The sequence below is a fragment of the Mesocricetus auratus genome, unplaced genomic scaffold (assembly GCF_017639785.1).
Source record: "Mesocricetus auratus isolate SY011 unplaced genomic scaffold, BCM_Maur_2.0 Super-Scaffold_100013, whole genome shotgun sequence".
Taxonomy (NCBI): Eukaryota; Metazoa; Chordata; class Mammalia; order Rodentia; family Cricetidae; genus Mesocricetus; species Mesocricetus auratus.
In genome coordinates this window covers 61777992-61799973 of record NW_024429196.1, presented here as the reverse complement: position 1 = coordinate 61799973, position 21982 = coordinate 61777992, and the positions used below count along the sequence as shown (strand labels likewise).

General features: G+C 45.0%; 1 protein-coding gene across 6 annotated transcripts in view; it reads right to left on the bottom strand.

Annotated features, from left to right (window-relative positions):
* Gcnt2 (glucosaminyl (N-acetyl) transferase 2 (I blood group)) overlaps positions 1-21982 on the bottom strand; it is an 86319-nt gene that overhangs the window by 18887 nt on the left and 45450 nt on the right. For 2 of the 6 annotated variants that reach the window (XM_040755865.1, XM_040755864.1), the window contains exon 2: positions 1639-1917. The exons of 2 other annotated variants lie outside the window; for them this stretch is intronic. In XM_040755865.1, the coding sequence (XP_040611799.1) occupies positions 1661-1917 (257 nt within the window). In that variant the 3' untranslated portion in view covers positions 1639-1660. Of the gene's footprint in view, positions 1-1638; positions 1918-9608; positions 11104-21982 lie in introns of those variants that run through there. 2 more of the 6 variants (XM_040755863.1, XM_005066366.4) reach the window with 2 other exon arrangements.

Here is a 21982-nt window from a genome sequence, read left to right as displayed (position 1 = left end):
CACTAACCACTGTCTGGTCTCCCATTTATGGGCGCACCAGAAAGCCTCTCTAGAAACTAGAGGGAAACATTCCATATTAAAAGAGCCACAGAAGAGGAAATGGTACATGCACGCTCAGAATCTAGTTTCCTCATTGGGTCCATACACCACCCTTGGGCACTGTCCTGAGTCCATAGTTCTGTCAGTGGTGGTGAATGGCACCTGCATATGGACATAGTCACTTGGACAAAGAGAGAGACTGATTGTGCAGAAGCCATTGTTCCATCAACCCTGCAGGTCACAGTGTCACATAAATAGGAGTCATTGCATTTATTAATAGAAAGAAACAGCAGGGAAAGTCTGAGATGATAAAAAGCACTAAGGATTGGGCTGGAAGCCAGGCTCCCAGGCCCTGTGACTCCTAACAGTCTTATGAGATCAGTACCATATGAGTAAGCTGGGATGCTTTAATTATTAGGCATGAATCTCTTTTGAGATCACCTAGTCCAATCTGTTCTTTTATGAAGCAGGAACCTGAAGCCCAGGAAGTCATATGACATACTCCAGGACAAACAGTAAGGACAGAGGTTAGGACTTAGATAGTAACTTTATTGCATGAGTAACCAGGTTACTGCCCTGCCCCTCCTTTTTTATGGTGCTGGAGACAGAGCACACCTGTAATCCCAAGGACTCAGGAGGCAAAGGCAGGCGGATCTCTATGAGTTCGAGGTCAGCCTGGTCTACAGAGTGAGTTCCATGGCAGGTTCCAAATCTACACAGAGAAACCCTGTCTGGAAAAACAAACAAAAAGAGTATAGAGTGATACATATAACTTGGTGGCAGCAGCAGTTCTCTAATTGGATGTAAGACCTGTTTAACAAGAGGGAAAACATGCCTGGTACCGGAAGGCTAGCCAACTACTCAGTGCTAGTGAAGTCATGGTTATTGGAGGAGAATTTACAACCACTTATCTTTTAAACCAGAATGATGCCTAACAGCAGTCTATAAACATTTGTCCTTATACCCACAGAGAAGCGTAATCTTCACACCTTATCAAGGAAACTTCTCTTTGCAACAGACAGAAAAACCACAGGGAGAAAAACACACTACAGAAAACCACAACTAATCAAAATGCAGAATTGGGAGCCCACTCCCAATGTATATATTTACAAAACACTTCAAAGGCTCAAGAAACACTGTGAAAGAAGGAGCAGAAAGAGTGTAAGAGCCAGAGGACAGGGAGTTTGCTATGAGATTGTGTCTCCTAGTAAGTTCATCACAAAGTCTCACCAGCATAACTGCCCAAACAGTGATGACATTAGTGGATGTGCAAAACTGAATGGGAAAAAGGCCACGAGGACTCAACCATGCACAAGGAATTACAGGGAACTGGGTAAAAGCAGGCAGCAGGAGATATGGTCCTCTTTGGGAAAGAGCACACCAACTGATTGTCCAGTGTCAAAGGTCAGCCCTGAAAACGTGCAAACAGTAACATTATGTAGACTGGACAGGTTATATTTAAGAATACATAGGTGTACACACACACACACACACACACACACACACACACGCACACACACGCCCACTAACAGTGAAAAGAGATCGTGAATTTGAAGGAGAGTGGGGAGGGGTATATGCAAGACTTTAGAGGAAGGAAAGGGAAGGGAAAAACGTAATTTTATTATAATCTCAAAAATGAAAATAAATAGAAAGTGAGTCGAGCAGAGGCATTCGTTTGCTTTCTTCTCTCTGACTGCGGGCGCAATGTGAGCAGCTGCCTCAGGGTTCCACTCCTGTGAGTGCCTTCCCGCCACAGTCTCCTCCAACTGTGAGCCCACAGATCACATCCAGGGCTCTGGGATGCCTCTAAGACCCGGCTGTGAAAATTTCCTCTTCCAAGTAATTGTTGCACTCTACACAAACAAGTTCTTTCTGAAACTAAAGAAAATAAAGCCGTCAGTTAGCCCCAGTTCCTGTTCCTTTTATGCGGTACGATTTCAGAAGGAACTCCCAGATGTGGCTGCCGTCTTTGTGCTACTGTGGACGTTTAGTGGCTAACACGCTGCTGTGTGGCGCAGACTCAGTGGTGGGTGGGGGTGGGGTTAGGAGTCTTAGAAATCACACCAGTAACATTCAAGCAATTAAAGAGTCTCCCTGAGCCGGGCGTTGGTGGCGCACGCCTTTAATCCCAGCACTTGGGAGGCAGAGGCAGGTGGATCTCTGTGAGTTCGAGGCCAGCCTGGTCTACAAGAGCTAGTTCCAGGACAGCCTCCAAAGCCACAGAGAAACCCTGTCTCGAAAACAAAACAAAACAAAACAAAACAAAACAAAACAAAACAAAAAAAGAGTCTCCCTGAATCTCTGGTCTGTTTGGGGGGAGTAATATCTAAACCTAGTTTTACATGGTGGGTTAGACATGTCACCTGCATCCTTTGGTAGTGAAAAAGACTACAATTAATGTCTTTTTTTTTTTCAAGATCTTCAGGGTTTCTGCAATATAGGAACTTAGACTATTTTCAGGCTTTCTTTATCTTCACGTTAGTCAGTAGATACTTCATGCTTACTGTTAGTTCTTTTAGAATAGTTTTTAAACATTTTTTTATTTACTCTGTGTGCGGATGGCTGCTCTGGAGCTACTGACAGCACAGGAGGGCAAGCATGGCTTTATTAAGAAGTAGCAATGGAGAAAACTAACCCCTGAAAGTTGTCCCTGTGACAAGGAGGGTCTCCAAAATGGGTTGCTCCCAATTATTGTTTGAGAACAGATACTGATACTGGTCTTGAACTCATGATCCTCTTGCCTCTTTCCTCTTCCTCCTGAGTGCTAAGATTAAAGATGTGCTGAACCATGCCCTCTGCCCTCCCGTAGGCCTCTTCCCTCATGATGTCTTATATGCGTCTATACATAAATGTGCATCTATAAATTTAAGTATAGACTCTGCATGAGAGAATACGGTAAACACAAGGAAGAGTGGAAAGAAACGCTGGGCTGTTCAGTTAAAGGAATAGGGTAAAGCTATTTCTGTTACAGAGATAATTATGATATCAAGTATGTATCTAGCATCATATCTAGCATTATATACACTGAAATGTACCTATATCAACTATATGTGGCTTTGGTATAAAACTAAAATCGAATCATTGAAATGTAATTACATTTTTGTTGTTGTTGAAAAAAGAAAAAAAAAAAAGGAAAAAAAGGGCCCTTCAGCTTCCAGAAAAGGTTTGTTATACAGTTGTCAGAGAATGATGGATGGGTGGTAGAGTTGAAATAAAGCAATGTTGCGAGTTCTAAAGTAGCAACTGTAGCAACCTTTTCTGCAGGTATTTAATTCATGTTAAATTCAGTTTAGCAGATGATTGCCAATTATAGCTGCATTTGTACATAATTAAATATTCACATATACTTTTAATCCATTTTGTAGATAAGATCTCACTATGAAATCCAGGGTGGTCTTGAACTCATGCTCTTCCCACCATCTTATCCTCCTCTGGAGTGCTGAGATTTTAGGTGCACAGAATTATGCTCAATTTCCAAATTTTCTTATCTTGTAAAAAGGTCTAGAAATTTGGAATTAAATGCTAATCAAGAGAAATGCTTTCTAATTATTTCATTCAGGATGGGTAGAGAGCAAAGACATCTGGGCACAGATTCTCCACTAAAGGAGTGGCACTCACATTGTTTTATTGGAGCCCAAGGCAGACAGATTCCAATGACTCTACAAACGGCCACAGTGTCAACATTGTTTATCATCCAAAAGTGCTGTGATCTTCTCTGCAGTGTTAGACTCATGAGTCTAGGTTACAGAACACCTGGGAACACTGCAGATACAAATCTTTCCCCATGAGCCTCATGAGCCTTATGTTTGGGCACGGTCCAATCTGTCATATTCTTGCTCTATTTCCTAAGCCAGCATTATGACACACCTTCACAGGAGCAGGCACTGCACAAACCATGGAGTAGCCCAGAATGGTACCAACAGTGGGATGATGGGGATGACACAATGCCGGGCGTGGGAGAAACACAAAGCAGGTGTGTATAATGCGAAACTTGGTGGAGGCGGCTGTATGCATTGCCTGTTGCTGCCCTGTCTGGGCATCAGGTTCCGACTGCATCACTGTCCTAGGGTGGCTACTTAGAACCATATTTTGTTTTTTTTAAATGACTTATTATCTTCAGTTTCTGTTTTAATGACTTATATTTTTATTTTCTAGTTTTAATGACTTATTATTTTCACTTTCTATTTTACTTTATGTGCATTGGTGTTTTGCTTGCATGTACGTCTATGTGAGGATGTCAGATTCCCCGGAAGTAGAGTTACAGGCAATCGTAAGCTGCTGTGTGGGTACTGGGAATTGAACCCAAGGCTTCTGGGAGAACAGCAGGTGCTCTGAACTACTGAGCCATCTCTCCAGCCCCCGAGAACCATATTTTTAACAAAGTCCTTGGTCCTATTAGCATTCCATCTGGAACTCTGAAGCTTACTGAGTGTGCCTCCCTGTCTCCCTCTTCCCCCTCCCTCCCTGACAGATTCTATTTGTATACCTGACTGGAACATGCTACCATGCACTGTTCTACCTACCGTTCTCTTTATTTCTTCATTATCAAATTTTATCCCCACCTCAGGTACAGGACACATTTTTATGCCATTCCTACATTTAACTGTTCAACTCTTCTCTGATCTTCCTCAAGCTCTATAACTATCCAGCATTCTGTCTATTTTCTGTGAGCATGGTGACAAATGGCAGTGTGTGCTGTGCAGCAGTCACAGGGAACACAAAGATGGCTGTCCCATTTCTTGCTCTCAGATATTCCAATGCTGAAGAGGTGGAGGTGAGATGTTACTACTGAGTGACTGTTACTTGGTGCTGGAAGCATCAGCCTTGGCTGTAGAAGAGCTAGATATGGAGCACCAGCTGCCGGGAGAAGGTACCAGAAGGGCCAGAGAAGACGTGTCACTTACTGTGGTCATACAGCACGAAGGGAGGTTGGATTTGAATGGCAGAAAGGGAATCCTTAACGATAGGGTGTCATAAAACAACACAAAATAGGAAGGTGTAAATTGCAGAAGGTCGAGTAGTAGCTGGAGTATGAAGAGTGGGTCATTTTATAAAAAGAGATGAGGGTAAGGAGATGGGTGAGGTTCTGGTGATGGAGGTCATGTCACTGTCAAGGTCATGGCCCTGAGGATAATGGGAAGCCATGGCAAAGCTTTAAGCAGGGATGGACTGTGTTCACAAGCCTGTCTGGCCACACTGGACATTTACTGCCATCATACACTGGGGTAAAAGTTCCCCAGTCACCAAGCCTCACAGAACTCTTGAGACCTAGATTTTAAAATGCTTTAAGATAAGTAATTGCCTTTTGAATTAAAAATACCTCCCCACATGTCTGCCTACCACCTGTTTAAATAACAAATACATCATGCAGACTCTTGTTCCTAAAGGCAGCATGGGGACTAAAAGAAAGGCCTTTTTTTTTTTCTGGACATGTTTGTAGTGAGCTTATAAAACACTTACTTGTAGTGTTTCCTACAAAGTTTTGTTAGTAGTATTATTCAAAAACATAAACAATACCTGTAGTAGGAAAACAAAGAAACAATAAGTTCTTGCATTGTGTAGCTGGCTGAACATAATCTTCACAACTCTGAGCCTTTGAATATTTTTTTCAAACTTGTGTTTGCACTGAGAATTGAAGCCAGGGAGGGCATTGTGTATGGTGAACATGGACTCTGGCCCCTCCTATTTTTAAAGTCATTTATTTTATGTATATGGATGTTTTGCCTGCATGCACGTCTATTTGCACACCAGAAGAGGTCATCTGATCCCATGAGACTACAGCTATGGATGGCTTTGAGCCACCATTCAAGCCTGGGAATTGAACCCCTAAAAGAGCACCCAGTGTTCTTAACTGCTGAACCATCTCTCCAGCTCAATATTTAAAAACTAGAAACAGATACCAAAGAAAATAACAATAAACGAAATCCAAACCAACAACAAACCCCAGCCTCCTGCCCCCCCCCATAAAAAGCAAAGCAAAGAAACTTGAGGGGTTAAGGTGTGGGGGGAGAAATTAGCTCCAAATCAAAACAAACACAAACACTTCATGCTCATCCATCCATCCATCCTACTCGGCAAACTCGATAGTATGGAGTTGCGTCTGCTTCTGGCTGCGCACTCAGCACGTAGAGCAGTGCTTGTTACAGTGGAGAACTAAGGAAACTGTTGATGTCTGAAATTTTCGTCAATCCTGCTCACTGATGGCATGTTTGAGTCAATCCAGCTCACGGATGGCGTGTGCACACAGTACAATGAAAGGATAAAGGAAAACAGCTCATTACTTGGAAATATTTCTCTTCCAGTGTGTGAGAGTGAAGTCCTTGAGACGCTTCATTTTCTTTCTCCTTCACAAAGATCTCCTGGGGTAGGGGATATGTAGCCCAGTTGGTCAGAGTGACTGCCTCACATACACCAGGCCCTGGGTTCAATTCCCACCACCTCATAAATCGGGCATAGTATCAGAAGCCTGCAATCCCAGGCTCTGTGGTAAAAGAAGGAGAACCAAAAGTCCATGCTTACCAAACACATTTAAAGTTAGTCTGCACTACATAAAATTGTCTCACAAATAAATAAGAATAGAAAGAAAGTAGGGTGCCATATTTTATGAACGCAACCTACAAATGCAGAGCATAGAGACAAAGAAAAGAATCCTTCACCCTAAGGAGTGTTCACTGCACAAATAGTGGCGACGCTGCCAGCTCGATGGGTTGAGGCGACAATGACCTGCTACAGCTTAGACCCGTGTGCCATTATCTTGTGTGGCAGCCCTCCTAGCCCCACTTCCTGGCTTCCAATGTCTCCTTCCAGAATCATAACTGGTTTGATTACAGTTTCATCTGAAGTCACTGTGGGGGCTGGGGTATACATAAGGAAGGGGTCATCAGGGAAAGAGACACAGAGAATAAGAGTCCAGTAAGGATTTAGCCAACCTTGTCCTTGGTTCTTGACCCTGAAAGTCTATTAAGAGGACACAGTGACACATGAAGTCAGGTGCACACACCCAGTGATGGGGAGAAAGCGAGAGGATGTGGCAAGAGGGTAAGCATCATTTCTCTTATTGCCAGTGGTTGTGGACACTGTCTTGGCCCAGTTGCTGGACACACTCCCAGCCTCTGAGAAAGTTCATTGATGGACAGTCCCCATGTTTGCTGGCTGGTTTAGAGACGAGGAGACAGACCAAAGCCTGCTTCAGGGAACACGAGGAAATTGGCACTGCAGGGGGTGGTGACGACTAATTCCAAAAAGGATACCTTATGGCTTGGTTAACACAGTGGGCCAAAAAGGCCTCATGTGCTTGCTGCCTTCCAACACACAGACACACACAGCACACACACACACACACACACACACACACACACACAGAGTCTCGCAGTGCTTGCTGCCTTCCAACACACAGACACACACACACAGAGTCTCGCAGTGCCTGCTGCCTTCCTACACACACACACACACACACACACACACACACACACACACACACACACGTCCTTGCTAACCTAATTTCCAGGTCAGTCAGCTTACTTCCACAGTCCTCATTTTCCCCAACCCTTTGTCCTCTCTGTAGGACATTTCTTTCTGATATGAAGAGAAGAAGAAGTGCTTATTCCTTCTTTTCCTGCCGCAACAGAAATAGTTGAAACTTCAGGCTAGTTGAACCTAGGGCCAGATCCCAGCTTGACCTGGGACCGACTGTGTGACCCACATATGTGTTAGCACTACTCCATTCTCAGGCACATGGAGATAACAAAGGTGAACCTAACACCTGGTACAAACTATACCAGCAAAAACAATACCAGGTGCCCCGCGCAGAGTACTTACGTGTGTCTTAAACAGAAATTGGTCAGATGGGCAGCCAGTTGAGCAGGTATACCTGCATAATGATCTGAGTTCAGTCCCTGGGAAGAACTCCACCAGCTGTCTTCCAACCTCTCTACACATGGGCCCACATACATACATCATAACCATGAACACAATAGTAACAAAATAAAAGATTTAAGAAGAAGAAATGGGTAGACTATAGAGTTATTAATGAGCCATAATGATGCTGGCTCACTCCCCCTCCTGTGACTAATCCTTGTGACTGAAAACTTGGAATCTCTGAAATAAATTCTCATGGGACAGCCTATCTGTCTGTCCTTAGCCAGAGACTTGTCCACTTTCTGCCTCTAAGGAGAACTCTGTGACTACCCTTCTATAGAGTTCAGCTATTAAGGAAGGGACTTATTGGAGATCTACATATGTCTAACTGCTTTGACTCCAGTATGAAGATAGTTTCCAACAGCTGTCAAAAGTGTGCCAGACATAAGGCTGCCACTCACAAAGTCAGGAACTAATTCCAAGAATGGCAGGCATAGGGCCACCCTTACCTAGAACTGACACCCACAAGCCACAGTGCAACCCTGGAAACCATTGTACTGGGACATTCCCACTGCAGCTCACACAACTTACGGGAAACACTTTTGAAAAGCATCCCACATCTGACTCAAGGGAGGAGTTTGTTACTGTCACTAGCTTACAGATGCCTGGCATACCTTGACTCCATTTCCAAATCACCATAAACAATCAGAAAGACTCCCCTGTGTGAAAACACGAGACTGTAAACAGGAATTGCTAATAAGAAAATACTGTACCCTGAAAGTTGAGAACTCTATTTGGATCGACTCCAGCCACAAGCAAGCACTCTCCATGTGTCCGACTCCAATCTGCTACCTCTAGGCAACAAAAACTTAGGCTAGGGTTGTTCAACAGAGACTGAGACCTAGGCACCAGAGTAAATCAAGAGTGACAGTTTATGAACATCCGAAGAGATTTCCAATGTGCTAAAAACAGCCCCACCCACAATGGTGCACGGAGTTTGCTCAGTTACTTCCCGCAGGTAGAAACACGGCCTGTTTCACCTCATGTGTTCTAGAGTGCTTACTTAAAAATCCATCTCCTATATGACTTGAGTCCTTGGCCCAGGGGTAGCAAGAAGCAGGCAGATCTCTGTGAGTTCCAGGCCAGTCTGGTCTACAAAGAAAGTTCCAGTATAGCCAGGGGAACACAGAGAAACAATGTCTCGAAAAACAAAAAACAAACAAACAACAACAAAAGAGTTCAGTACTTATCACAGACTATGACCAGGGTTAATTCCAAAAGATGGGGTGAAACCCCAACACCCATCTAACACACGGCAGAAGGTACAAGCAGTTTGGCCAGTTTCTGAGATATCCCTTAGGTTACTGTTCCTCAGATATTTTTAAGGTCACAGAGCCAGCACAAAACTGTCAGTAAAAGCAACCAATGTAATCATTTTCCAGAATTTTAAACACTTTTTTCAAGTAACTTAAATGAAGGAGTTCTTAGAACTCAGTAAGAAGTAGCAACGGGACCATTGAAGTAGATGGGTAGGAAAAGACACTTGCCACCCAACCTGGCGCCTGAGTTCAATCCCTGGGACCTGTTTGGTGAACAAACAGAATGACTCCCACAAGTTGTTCTGACTTTCCACACAGACACACATTTGCAATCTGAAAACAGAGTAAATAGGCAACTTAAAGAAGCATTGTCAAAGACAATTTAGCACTGACCTGGAATCCTATTGAGTGTTACCCAAAAATGTTCATCAGGGCTATAGGTATCTTTAGACCACTCTAAGAGATCAATGGCCCTTTTGTCAGTCATGACAAAGCTGGCAAAGTCTCTGGTAAGGGCCACATAGGCTGTGCCAAAGTAGATGGTCAGCTGGTGTGGAGGTGGCGTTTTCAAAGTGTTTGTTTTTTTCATATAGGCACCCCCTTTGCCTATATGTTCTTGGTAGACGTATTTAGTCCGTACAACTGCGTGCTTTGGAGGCAGCACCCCTGGGGTGATGTTTTTCCCCTTAAATCTTTTCAGATGGTGAACTATTTCCTTGTTGGTTTTCAGGGGGAAGTCCTGCCCGCAGGTGTTGAGAACATATTTCCAGGGGACCTCGGAGGTCACCAGATCTTTCATGCAGTTCAGGTCAGCCTGGAGGCGGGAAAAGCCCCCATAGACCACCTTGTTTGCCTTAGAAGCCAGGAAAGCGTTCGGGAAGCACTGTAGCAATTGCCACACCGCCCTTTTAAACTTCCCGGGGGCTTTTTCATCCACGTGCACGCAGTAGACATTCTGAGGCATATAAATGGCCCTGAAGAGCCTTTCAAAGGTGTTGAAGTCTTTGTGGATTACCATAATGTAGGCCAGGGGGAAGGCAGCCTCTTCTTCGGACAGGGGTCTGGTGATATAGTGGCTTTGGGTCTGGTACAGTTGGCAAGAGATTCTTCCCAAAGGATGTGGCAATGTGTTTCCCCATGTGAAGAACATATGATTTTGCAAGCCGTAATCACAGGCGATGACAGACGTCTTTTCACTGGAGCTGTTGAGCGACTGGTAGAAGTTGGCCGGGCTTAGCAGGCTTTGATAAAAGACCACAAAAATCACCACACTGAGCGCAGTGAAAGCGAAAACGCAACTCATCCATAGGTTCATTATTTTGGTTCCGGGCGGGAAGAATTGTTTCTGGAGACTGAGAAGCGATCACAGTTCTAAAAGTCCAGACGTGAGAAGCGGACCTGATTCCCCCAGATTCGCCAGCTTCTCCCGGAGAGTTGCCGGTTCGCGCTCCCCAGTACTCACGGCGCAGGTCTCTAGTGCTTCTAAGTCTGGTCCATCCTTGGAAATAGGCTGGAGATGCGCAGCTTTCCCCCCGCTCGCTGGCATCCGAAACCTGAAGCCTAAAGCTACCAAATCCCCGCCTGTAGGAGCCCCGCCCCGCCCAGTCTCCGGGAAGCCTCTTAGTTTGCAGGCCAAAAGCAAGAGCAAACTGTGTTCTGGAATCGAGTGATGGGACCTGGAACCGACTTCTCAAGCATCAACCCCACCCACCTCTCCTCCTTCCCTTTACAATGCCCTGTTGTGTTCTCGAGTACACTCCTAACTTTTCAGAAGAGGTGGCTCTGAGTTTTCTGGCCAGCCTTAGGGCAACAGCTACTCGGTGTTTATTTCTTTTCTTTCTAGTTTTTTTTTCCCAGTATTATCTCTGCCTTAGGGGGCAGAGATAAGGAAAAGGGGTATTGCAATAGGTCTAAGTAGATAATCAGCAGGGGGAAGAAAAAAAAAAGACTGTGGTGAGCTGTGCCGGATTAAATCATTTCGATGTGCTGTGCCAACCCAGACTATGAGACTAAGAATCAAACCGCGGGACACTATTTGAAGGTGACTTCTCATATCAGAGGGTCTGAGCTGATGATGTACTATGTCGAAATGTGATAGCCATTGGTTTCCGTTTCACATAGAGCTTCAGATGTCTTGAACTGTCAACACAGTATCATTCGCAATATTCGAGCACCTAGTCACAAAGTCTCTTTTAACAGCAGGATGCCATGGTATTTGTGGTCACTTTTTTAAAAACTCCTGGTATTCTCGAGTCTCTTTCCCACCCACCCTACCCTCGCACTTCCTGGACTCTAAAGAAAAAACAAATGCTTCTGGGCCGTTGTAAAATTCCTGGAAGTATCAGTCATTGTGACTCGGGAAAACCAGGAAGAGGAGGTCTGGTTACAAGGCTCGGAATTCTCTTAGCTTACCTGTGCCCCTGTGGCCTGCCAGCTCATGGAGAAAGTGGAGTGCTCTGGGGGACCAGGGCTGGTCCTATGATTCTTCCTAGGCAGGATCCACAAACATGAGCTAATACAGACTGGCGCCACACAGAAGGATACCACACCGGGGCTCTTTGGCAGTTGCTCTAGGGAGCAGTTCCTTGCTGCTGTAAGCACCAGGTCCTCCCTCTATGAAATGCCAAAGAAACGCTTACCTACAGCTCCAGTTTGATTAAGTGAGATTGCTCCTGATCACACTGAGCAGGAAGCAGGCCTGGACTGAGTGCGGATTCAGAAAGTGTTGCCTTCGGTTACTCTTTTGTTTTTGTTTTGTTGTTGTTGTTCTTTTGTTTTTTTTGTTTTGTTTTGTTTTTTTGTTTTGTTTTGTTTTGTTTTTTTGAGACAGAGCTTCTCTGTAGCTTTGGAGGCTGTCCTGGAACTCACTCTGTAGACCAGGCTGGCTTCGAACTCACAGAGATCCGCCTGCCTCTTCTTCCCAAGAGCTGGGATTAAAGGCATGTGCCACCACCGCCCTTTGGTTACTCTTTTTCTTCTTTTGAAAAACAGTCTATACTCCTGACCCTGCTGATGAACTGATATTTTGATTTCTGTTCTTAATAACATAAAAGAAAAACTTTGCTTAAGGCTTTTAAGTGGGTTAATTAATCACCAAAACTCACACCTTACACTGAACACGGTGTGGCAGTACATGCCTGTAACCTCAGCACTTGGGAGGCTGAGACAGAAAGATTGCAAATTCCAAACTCTAGGCTAGTTTGGACTACCAATGGCATCCTGTCTCAGAAAACCGATCAAGCTGGGTGTGGTGGAGCAATCCTTTAATTCTAGCACTTTGGAGGCAGAGGGGGACAGATCTCTGTGAGTTTGAGGCTAGCCTAGTTTATATAGAAAGTTCCAGAACAGTTGGGGTTACATAAAGAAAGCCTGTCTCAAGCAAACACACACACAAAAGCCACTACTTAAACAAAAGTTTTTCTTCCTTTATCATTTACCTCCCCAGTTTGGCCCAGGAAAAAAATAATTACAGGTAATTATACACACACACACACACACACACACACACACACACAGAGAGAGAGAGAGAGAGAGAGAGAGAGAGACAGACAGACAGACAGACAGACAGACAGACACAGAGAGAGACAGAGTTATATAAAGGGAATGCCTGAACTGACCATTCTGATGGCTATATTCATTTATACAAAATATATCAATGGCTGGGCAGTGGCTAATGGCAGAGGGTAAATTAGAGGTTCTAATTTTGCCCCTTCCCTTTGTCCCAGACTGATCTTACAAAGGGAGTACCAGTGGATGCTGAATAAAGTAAACTCAAGGATTCATCACCAAGCACACTGTACCAGAGGGGCAGAGTGGATGGAGATAGAGTGGGAGGCTGGGTGCTGCCACACGATTTATGACTTAAAGCTGACCCACCATCACCACCACCAAAACCATACCTCACAAAGCGCTTCTGTAGTTTGTGCTGGCATGCCTGCCCTGGCTCAGACGAATGGGCCGAGAGGAATCTGTGATGTCTTTTTATTGACTAGCCTAAGCAGTGGGTTTGTTTTGCCTAACCTATGTGGTAACCAGGTAGGCATTCTTCTTCTAGCAAATGATTGGGAGAGCTGAGCGTTTAGCTTCTGACACGGGCATTATTTCTGCTGTGTTCACTCTAGTTAGACATAACCACGAAAAACTCCTCAGGTGATAATTTTGTATCTAGCCTCTCTGTGGCTCAGGATAACCTTTATGGTCACAAAAGAGACAGAAGAAGACTAACAGCACACATGGGTGTGCCCACACACCCACAAAAAACTAAGCAATCGGGAGGCAGACGTAGGACCATCGGCCCTGCAAGGACTGACTTCTCATAACTTTGCAGAGGCTTTACTTCCAGTTAATGAAAGCAGAACGGGGCTGTGAATCTAGGTGTGATTCTTGGCTATAGAACCAAGGTAATGCTTATTTATTGACTGACATAATATTTGCATATGCAGGGAACAGTATTGCCATTCAGCATGCTCCCATATCATACGGGGTCACATCATAGTATTTCACATTTTCATTGCTCAATTACCATTGCTTCTCTGTTAGGAGCCCTCTCTCTCCTTGCACTGGTTACTTTGAAAAGCAGAATTAATTTTTGATCATGGCTGCTCTCCCATGCCATACAGCACAAGGACTCTTCTTAGACTCAGGCTGAATCCTGCATGGTCCTGTTCATTTGTGGGAACTCCAAAAGCATGGGTTTGATTGAGTCCTCCAGGTTCCAGCCAGATCACTCCATCCTGTCCTGTATGGAAGGCTTCCGTTGTGTCTGTCCAGCAACTTCTAACTCCTCAGCCAAAAAGGAGTTCAGAAAGTAAACAGAAAATCCTCCACCAACAACACGATGCTCAGAAGTTGTGGGTAGGCCTTGTGCTCTCCCATGCATGGGAAATGAAAGCACGGTGCTGGTGGAGGCAGGAAGGCAAGGCTGACCATGAGCTAACAGATGCAGCTACCCCAGGTCATCCCTCCCAAAGCAAGCATCTCCCCTGCCATGCTAGCGACTAGCACCACACTGGGCCGGGGACCCGGGGCTGCCAGCTCTTCTGATGTTCAAAAGCATGGGAAAAATCAGATGTTCAAAAAGCATGGGAAAAATCTGACTTTCATCAGAACAGTTCACAGTTTTTAAATTACTATCAGACAATTAACAGATTTTAAAATCACACACACACACACACACACACACACACACACACACACACACACACACACACTCGTACCTGGTCTTCAGGATAATGCTTTTACCACTTTCCATTCACACATCAAAACTCAGGCAGTGCTGGTTGCTTTGGAAGCCGGCCTTCGCTTGCATACCATCATAACAAACTTTCTCAGAGCCAAGCAGGGATATGGGACCAGCAGACCGAAGTACTCTTCTGTGAGCCCCAGGGGATGGTCCAAGAATGAAGCAGGTTCAGGTTCAAAACCACATGAGGTCATTTGGATTCCAAGTAGCCATCATGGTATAACTCAGAAACCATCCTTTTATTTAGATTCTGTTTATGTAGCCAACAGTGGCTTTGAATTTGCTTAGGTAACCCAGGATGTCCTCAAACTCTCAGCAGTCCTCCTTCCTCAGCCTCCCAAGACCTGGGATTACAACCCCGTGCCACCTACATGTCTCCTTTCTTTCTTTTTTTTTTAAAAGATTTATTTATTTATTACATATACAGTGTTCTGCCTATATACCAGAAGAGGACACCAGATTGAATTGTAGATGGTTGTGAGCCACCATGTGGTTGCTGGGAATTGAACTCAGGACCCTGGGAAGAGCAGTCAGTGCTCTTAGCCTCTGAGCCATCTCTCCAGCTCCCTACATGTCTCCTTTCAATGCCTATCTTGTTACCTGTAAGAGAAACACCTCAAGTCTACAAAGCTGGGTAAATTATTAGCTGTGAAAACCATGACATCAAGTCTAGATCAACGCCAGATGCTCCTCTGAAAATAAGCAGAGTACAAAGGCTAAAATAGAAATACAGACAAACTAACAGACATATAGTCTGCACATTCCTTCTGAAAAAGTGGCTTCCGTCTTCCCTGAGAAAATGGAAAATGACATATGCTCCAGGGACCTGCCTGCTTGAAAGGTCACAGATGCTTCAGCAGTGGCCTCAGGGGACCTTGATGGCTTCCCAGGACTGTGGTAGAAGCCTGGGGCCAGACCACAGGGATCATGAAAGCAGAGATGGAGACCAGAAATAGCTTCCCATCACCAATCTGGGATGCTGAGTCAGGGGTATAAAGAGCAAGTCCCTGGGAAAGACCAGTCTTTTCCCTCTGACCATCAAGGGGTCCAAGACCATGGCTTTTTCCTGTGGGTATCCCTCAAGGGTGAAGCTCTGAGGATCAGGCTGGTGTAGAAGTAGACTATTAGCCATTAGATGAGGTTCAAGATTTTGTCACCATTGGAAACTAAAATGGTCATGATAGCTTTGGTGTTAACTACTCCATCTTGGCATGATCTCCACTGATCCATACAAATGACTAAGATGACAAGGTCATTAAGCACCCTGCCATCCCGTGACAGACCTCTCTCTGTACTGCTCCCCTTCCTCCTCTTCTGTGTCCAAGAAGCTGATGCAGATTTTAGTGACCACTCTAGATCAACAGAGGCTGTGCTGACACCTGGGTGACTTCACTGAGGCCACTTTGGATGTTGTTTCTAAGACATATAGCTACCTGACAACTAACCTCTGCAAAGTCCATACCATGTTTATCAACTTTCCCCGAAGGAATTCATAGACCATCTTCTGAAAACTCATGCCAGAGTCTCTCTGCGTAGGATATGGGACCCACATATGTATTTGTTGCTGCTGTTGTTTTTGTTTTCAAGACAGAGTCTCCTGTCTCTCAGGCTGGCCTTGAACTCACTATTTGGCCAAGGATGAGTTTCAATTTCTAATCCTTTTGCCTATATCTTCTAAGGGCTGGGATTACAGGCATGAGCCAACCTTGCCTGGGAAAGTACTATGTCTACTGAGCTATATCCTCAGCAGTCTTACAGAGTTTTTTGTTTGTTTGTTTTTGTGTTTTGTTTTGGTTTTAGTTTTTCAAGACAGGGTTTCTCTGTATTGCTTTGGAGCCTGTCTTGACACTCACTCTGTAGACCAGGCTGTCCTTGAACTCACAGAGATCCACCTGCCTCTGCCTCCCGAGTGCTTAGATTAAAGGTGTGCACCACCAACGCCGGGCTCCTTTTAGAGTTTTATACAAGAATAATCAAGTGAGTTAAACCTGTTTTTTAAACAATAACAGAAATGCCACAGTTTTGAAACATATCTAATAACTTTTTGTATAGTGCTGAGCATTGAACTAGTGAAACACTCTACAGCTGAGCTGCTCATCAGCCCTGAAGTATGTTTTAACTACTCACTTTGTGCTTAAAAGAGTAGGCTTGTGTTTTCTAGGAAACTCACAGTCATGATCTAACTTTTCCTTCAAAAGTCCCAGGCAAATATGTTTATCATACTGTATCCATCGGTAATACCCTTTCTGAAGGGACCAGGTAGTAAATATTTTAAGCTTGTGGATAGCTCATTCATTCATTCTCCTGCTGCCATAGCACAAATGTGACAAAATCATACTATGACCGTTTTAAAGTCACACTGAAATCAGAAAGCAACACACATCGAGAAGCAATGTGTTTGTTCTTTTAATGCTGTTCTCAACTGGTTGAAAATCAACCAGGTGGGTGGTGGTGGTGCACACCTTTAATCCCAGCACTCAGAAGGCAGAGGCAGGTAGATCTCTGAGTTCGAGGCCAGCCTAGTCTACAGAAAATCAAACTAGGACTGGAGAGCTGACTCAGCGGTTAAGAGTAAGGGGTATCTTTGCGGAAAGGAGAGCTGGGTTCTAGCCCCAGTACCCACATGGCAGCTCACAAGTGTCTGTAACCCCAGTTCCAGGGAATCTAATGCCCTCTTCTGGAGCCCACAGACACCAGGCACATACATAGTGCACAAGCATACATGCAAGCAAAACTCATACACATGAAATAAAATTTTAAAGAGAAAAAACTGAAGCCTGGCATGCTGGCACATGCCTTTAGTCCTAGCACTCAGGAGGCAGAGACAGGAGGTTCTCTTTGAGTGTAAGGTCACTCTGGTCTACATAGTGAGCTCCAAGATGGACAGGGGTACACAGAGAAACCTTGCCTTGAAAACAAGCAAACCAAAACAGACAAAAAGGGGAGGAGGAGGAGGAGGAAGAAACAGTAGACAATACCAAAACAGGCCAGAGTAAGGTCACAGGTGGTCTCTGGCTGATCTCTGCCTGAGATTTTTAATTCTACCCCTCAGGCTGAATGTTGCCTCTTAACTGTTGCTGAAATCCACTGTACCATCTGCAGCTTTCCCCAGGAGGAAGTATGGAGTGGCAGAAGCCTTGATCATCCTTATACAGACAGGGAGGCCCTTTTACCTACCCTGTTTTACAGGGCACAGTGCTGGGCTTAGGAAGAGTTTTGACAAGTAACTGACACTGTTAACCTCAAGTTCCTCATCTGTAGGATATAGATAGCAGAGGCTACGGCGCTGAGGAGATTAAATGGGCTGGTGCCCACAAAAGCACTTGTATACACATACCCTGGTGCCACCCACCCCTGGTTTCTGAGAGGGTGACAGAAGAATCAAGAGTGGACAAGTTTGTTTGGCTACCCCTAGGCATGTCAGGGCAGAGTCTAATGTTGTCATTATGGTGGTTGCTCCTGTATGCCTCAGTTTCCTTTCTTCATCTATAAAACGGGGATATTAAAAACACAGCTGAATGGGGATGGAGAGCTGGGTCAATAGGTAAGAGCAGTTATTGTTCTTCTAGAGGACCCAGGTTCTATTCCCAGTGCCCAGATGGCAACCCCCAACTACTGGTAACACCAAACCCAAAGGATCTAGCATCCTCTTCCGGCGCATATAGAAGCAACACACACGCACACATACACATAAGAAAAAAAAGAAAAAGAACTCACAATTAGCCTTACAGGCTTATTACAAGACTGAAATACCCAAGCACAGCACAAAGTGTGGTGGCTCAATTGTGTAACCCTGAGAACATTTGTTGTCCTCAGTGTGCCTTAGTTTCTCTATTATTAAGTTTAATTGGGGGGGGTGTTATTTTTTTGAGACAGGATCTCATGTAGCCTAGGCTGGCCTTGAACTCCTGATCCTCTTGATGGCCCCCCCCAACAAGTGCTGGGATTTTAAGTGGTATGCACCTTCAGGCTCAGCTAAGTCTTCCAATTAAAAAAGAGAAAATCTAGGAGAACAGTGATGGCATCTGCCTAATGAGCCACTTGTGTCATCTTCCCCTAAAATCCCTCCTGCCTGGTTCGTTCTTTTCTGCCTCCTTAGCCAGTCCCACTGGGTGGAGGTGTTTGCTCCTTTCACCAGCTGTATCTCTACCTAAGCAAAAACCAAACCCAGCAGAGAACAGGAAACCTCAACCCTACATTTTAGATGTTCCTATTTGGTTCCATTTCAAAGAACAGCGTAGGTAACCATTTGTCTTTTGAAACAACCTTTATCTGATCTCCAATGTCTCCTCTGGGGGGGGGGAGAAAAAGTTGCAAATTCATGAGACAAGCTTCCCCACTTTGGGTCCAAATCTGCATATTCTTGGGGTCTCATCTCACACCAACTACTTCCAACTTGCTCTCAGACCCACAAGGGTTTGGTTAATTAAGCTTGTTGTTTGTTTGTTTGTTTGTTTTACAGTATTGGTGCTGGGAACTGAATCTCCAACTCCCACAAGCTAAGCATGAAGTCTCCACTAAGCTCCAACCAGACTGGGAGACCAGATATTTTACAACACAGACTCTGCCAGGAGTCTGTATATTTAAGATCCCATTGTCTGGACATTTTCAAATAAATGGAGACAAAACAAGGCAGCTGTTTGCTCCAACTTCTAATTTCAACAACCCTGTAAAATTTTTTATTTGTTTTTAGTTTACCCAATCCACCTTTTCACAACAGAATCTGACGTTTGCTTGAGTTTAGACAGTTTGGACAGAGCTCTTAGGCAAATCACCAAATTCAGGTATTTCTTCCACTCCCTTGGAAATTACAGCTCACACAAACCTGCCTGCAGGTTCACTAGTAACACAGCTCTGTATCTGTGGCTCCCCCTGTATGAACTGGCTTTAGTTTCAAAGTGCTGATCCAGCGAACAGAGATATTTAATTTTTTTAGCCACAATTCCTTTTCTTTTTTTCTTTTTTCTTTTCTTTTCTTTTTTTTTTTTTGAGTAAAAATGAGCACTTACTCTAGCTTCAAAGTTGCTGTGGTTGAATTCACTAATGTTTGAAATAAACTTAACTAATCTATAATCTTGCTTTTCCTAAGACAGTAAAACTGTGTACTCAGCACTTTGCTCCTCCTGTCACAACGTGTTCTTTTTTTTTTTTTTGGTTTTTCGAGACAGGGTTTCTCTGTATTGTTTTGGAGGCTGTCCTGGAACTCACTCTGTAGACCAGGCTGGCCTCGAACTCACAGAGATCCGCCTGCCTCTGCCTCCCGAGTGCTGGGATTAAAGGCGTGCGCCACCAACGCCCGGCTCACAACGTGTTCTTAAAGTATCTGGATGCTTGCTGAGCTGCCGAAGAAAGTCTTTCTGGACAGCAGGTCGGTTGCTAAGCAGTTATCACAAGAGGCATCAGTGAAGGGAACAGAAAGATTTTAAGAACTGACTCTGGCCTGAAACCAGATAGCTGAGGATGGCCTCGAACTTCTGGTCCTCCAGTGCCCACTTGCTGAGACCTGGGATTTTAGGTGCTTGCCACCATATCAGTTTATACAGTGCTGGGGCTCAAACCTAGGATATTGTGCATGTTAGACAAGCACTCTAGCAACTGGGCTACATCTTTGGTCTCTAATTCTTGATTTTTAACATGCTTTGGGGAAAAGGGTGAGTGGGAATGGGGCCAGGAGTCTTGGGGTGACTAGATATCCCTGTTAGTCCAGAGCTGAGGGAGTTCCCAGAACATGTGGTGCTCAGTGCTAAAACCTGGTAAAGTCCTAGGCAAGCCAGGAAGAACTGGTCCTCCTGGGTACCTTTGGCCCCATCTACTCCCAGATTGAGAGTCATTACCGGAAAGGTACTACTGATTATAGAATAGCCACTAATTGATCAGAATGAAAGGGAAAGGGAACCCCACACCACTGGCAAGGCTGGGGAAAGAACCAGACTGCCACCATGTCTAGAGCACACAGAAAGTAGAGTGGTTAGTATTCACAGGATGGATTCTCAGTGGACCCAGAAGAATGTCTCCAAACCAAGCTAACCACAAATTCCCCACTCCCACGCATGGACATGAGGCCTTAGTCCCAAATGATGGGGAAACCTAAAAAGATGATAATTACCATAAACGATACCATATCTACACCCCTTTGCCCCAATGCATGTGAACTGGCGGTCTTGCTATGTTGTATGGCATTAATTAAAAATAGGGGGATGATTTTATGAATGAGAATGCTTATTTTAAGGTGGCCAGGAAGTGGTAAGAGGCTTGAAAATCGTTTTAAAGGGCAGGCCAATCAACCAGACATTTCATCTCTCTGGCTCATAATTTCCAAATCCTTGCATTAGGTTTGGAATGGAATGTGCTCCATGGCTCCCTTTGGTTTGAAATGCCATCATTGGTCCTGCTTCCAGCAAAAGGGGGGGGAGGCTGTTTTTATAGGGAAGTTGCAATGGGACGATTGGTTTAGACCGAGGGGTTGCCAGGGGAAGCCCAAACGCTGTAGGATGATAGAAGAGAGATAAACGGCTGCGATGTGGGGGAGAGGGCAGCTAGCTCAGGGGCCGGCTGTGCCGGAGAAGAAAAAAAAAGCAAACAGGGAGTGGTGGGCTCTTTCCTGGCACTGCTGGGTCTGGAGAAGGCAGTGGGAAACTGGAGAAGAATTGGAGCTGGAGGCAGAGGTTTTCTTTCTACGGAACCCCAAGATCAAGATGGAACTCAGACTTGACTAGAGCACAGCTCAATGGGGGGTTATGCAAGGACTGGGGTGCAGAAAGGAGATGGCTGCAGAGGCGGTCGAACCGGAAGTGTCCGTAGAGGGCACAGGCTAAATCCGTTAAGCTGGCCTGAGCGAGCACCCCCTTTGAGAAAGAACCACGCTGTATCCTCCTGTGCGTTCACAGTTAAAGTTTGATCTTTTCAGTCAGGCTGAAGAGAAAGACCATGAGGTATATGAGACTATGGAAATACAATGTTCAGGGGCACAGGCTTTGATCTGGCAAACTCCACCCTACTGTTTCCTAGAATCATAACACTGAAGGGACACACAAGGTAAGCACGCTTGGGAGCAACTCTCTGACACTCATGGCTTTGTCCAGAAGCAGCTTAAAGAATCACACGGTGTGTGGGTCAGAGGGCCAGAGGGGACTCTGAATAGCTCTGTCATGGAGAATCACATTAAAAGGTAGTTGAGATGGTTAGGGAGATGGCTCAGCACATCACCACAAGCCTGATGAAGTGAGTTTGGCCTGAGTTCTAACCCCAGAACCCACTCATGAAGTGCAAAGCAGATGAGTCTGTGCGCTGTTGTAATCCCAGCACTCCCAGAGTGGAGAAGGGAGGCAGGCAAGAATCAGTCTTCGGTCCAGTGTAGGGAGCAGAGGAAGCCCTGAGTGAACCAAGTCCTGAGTGAGCATATATTTTGACATGACCATGGCCTATGGAGAACTCCAGAACCAACTGGTCTATGGTAAACTGAAAAAGCCATGTGGGCCAGGCTCAAAGGGAATGGCGAAGACTTCCTTGCAACCACAGACTTCCG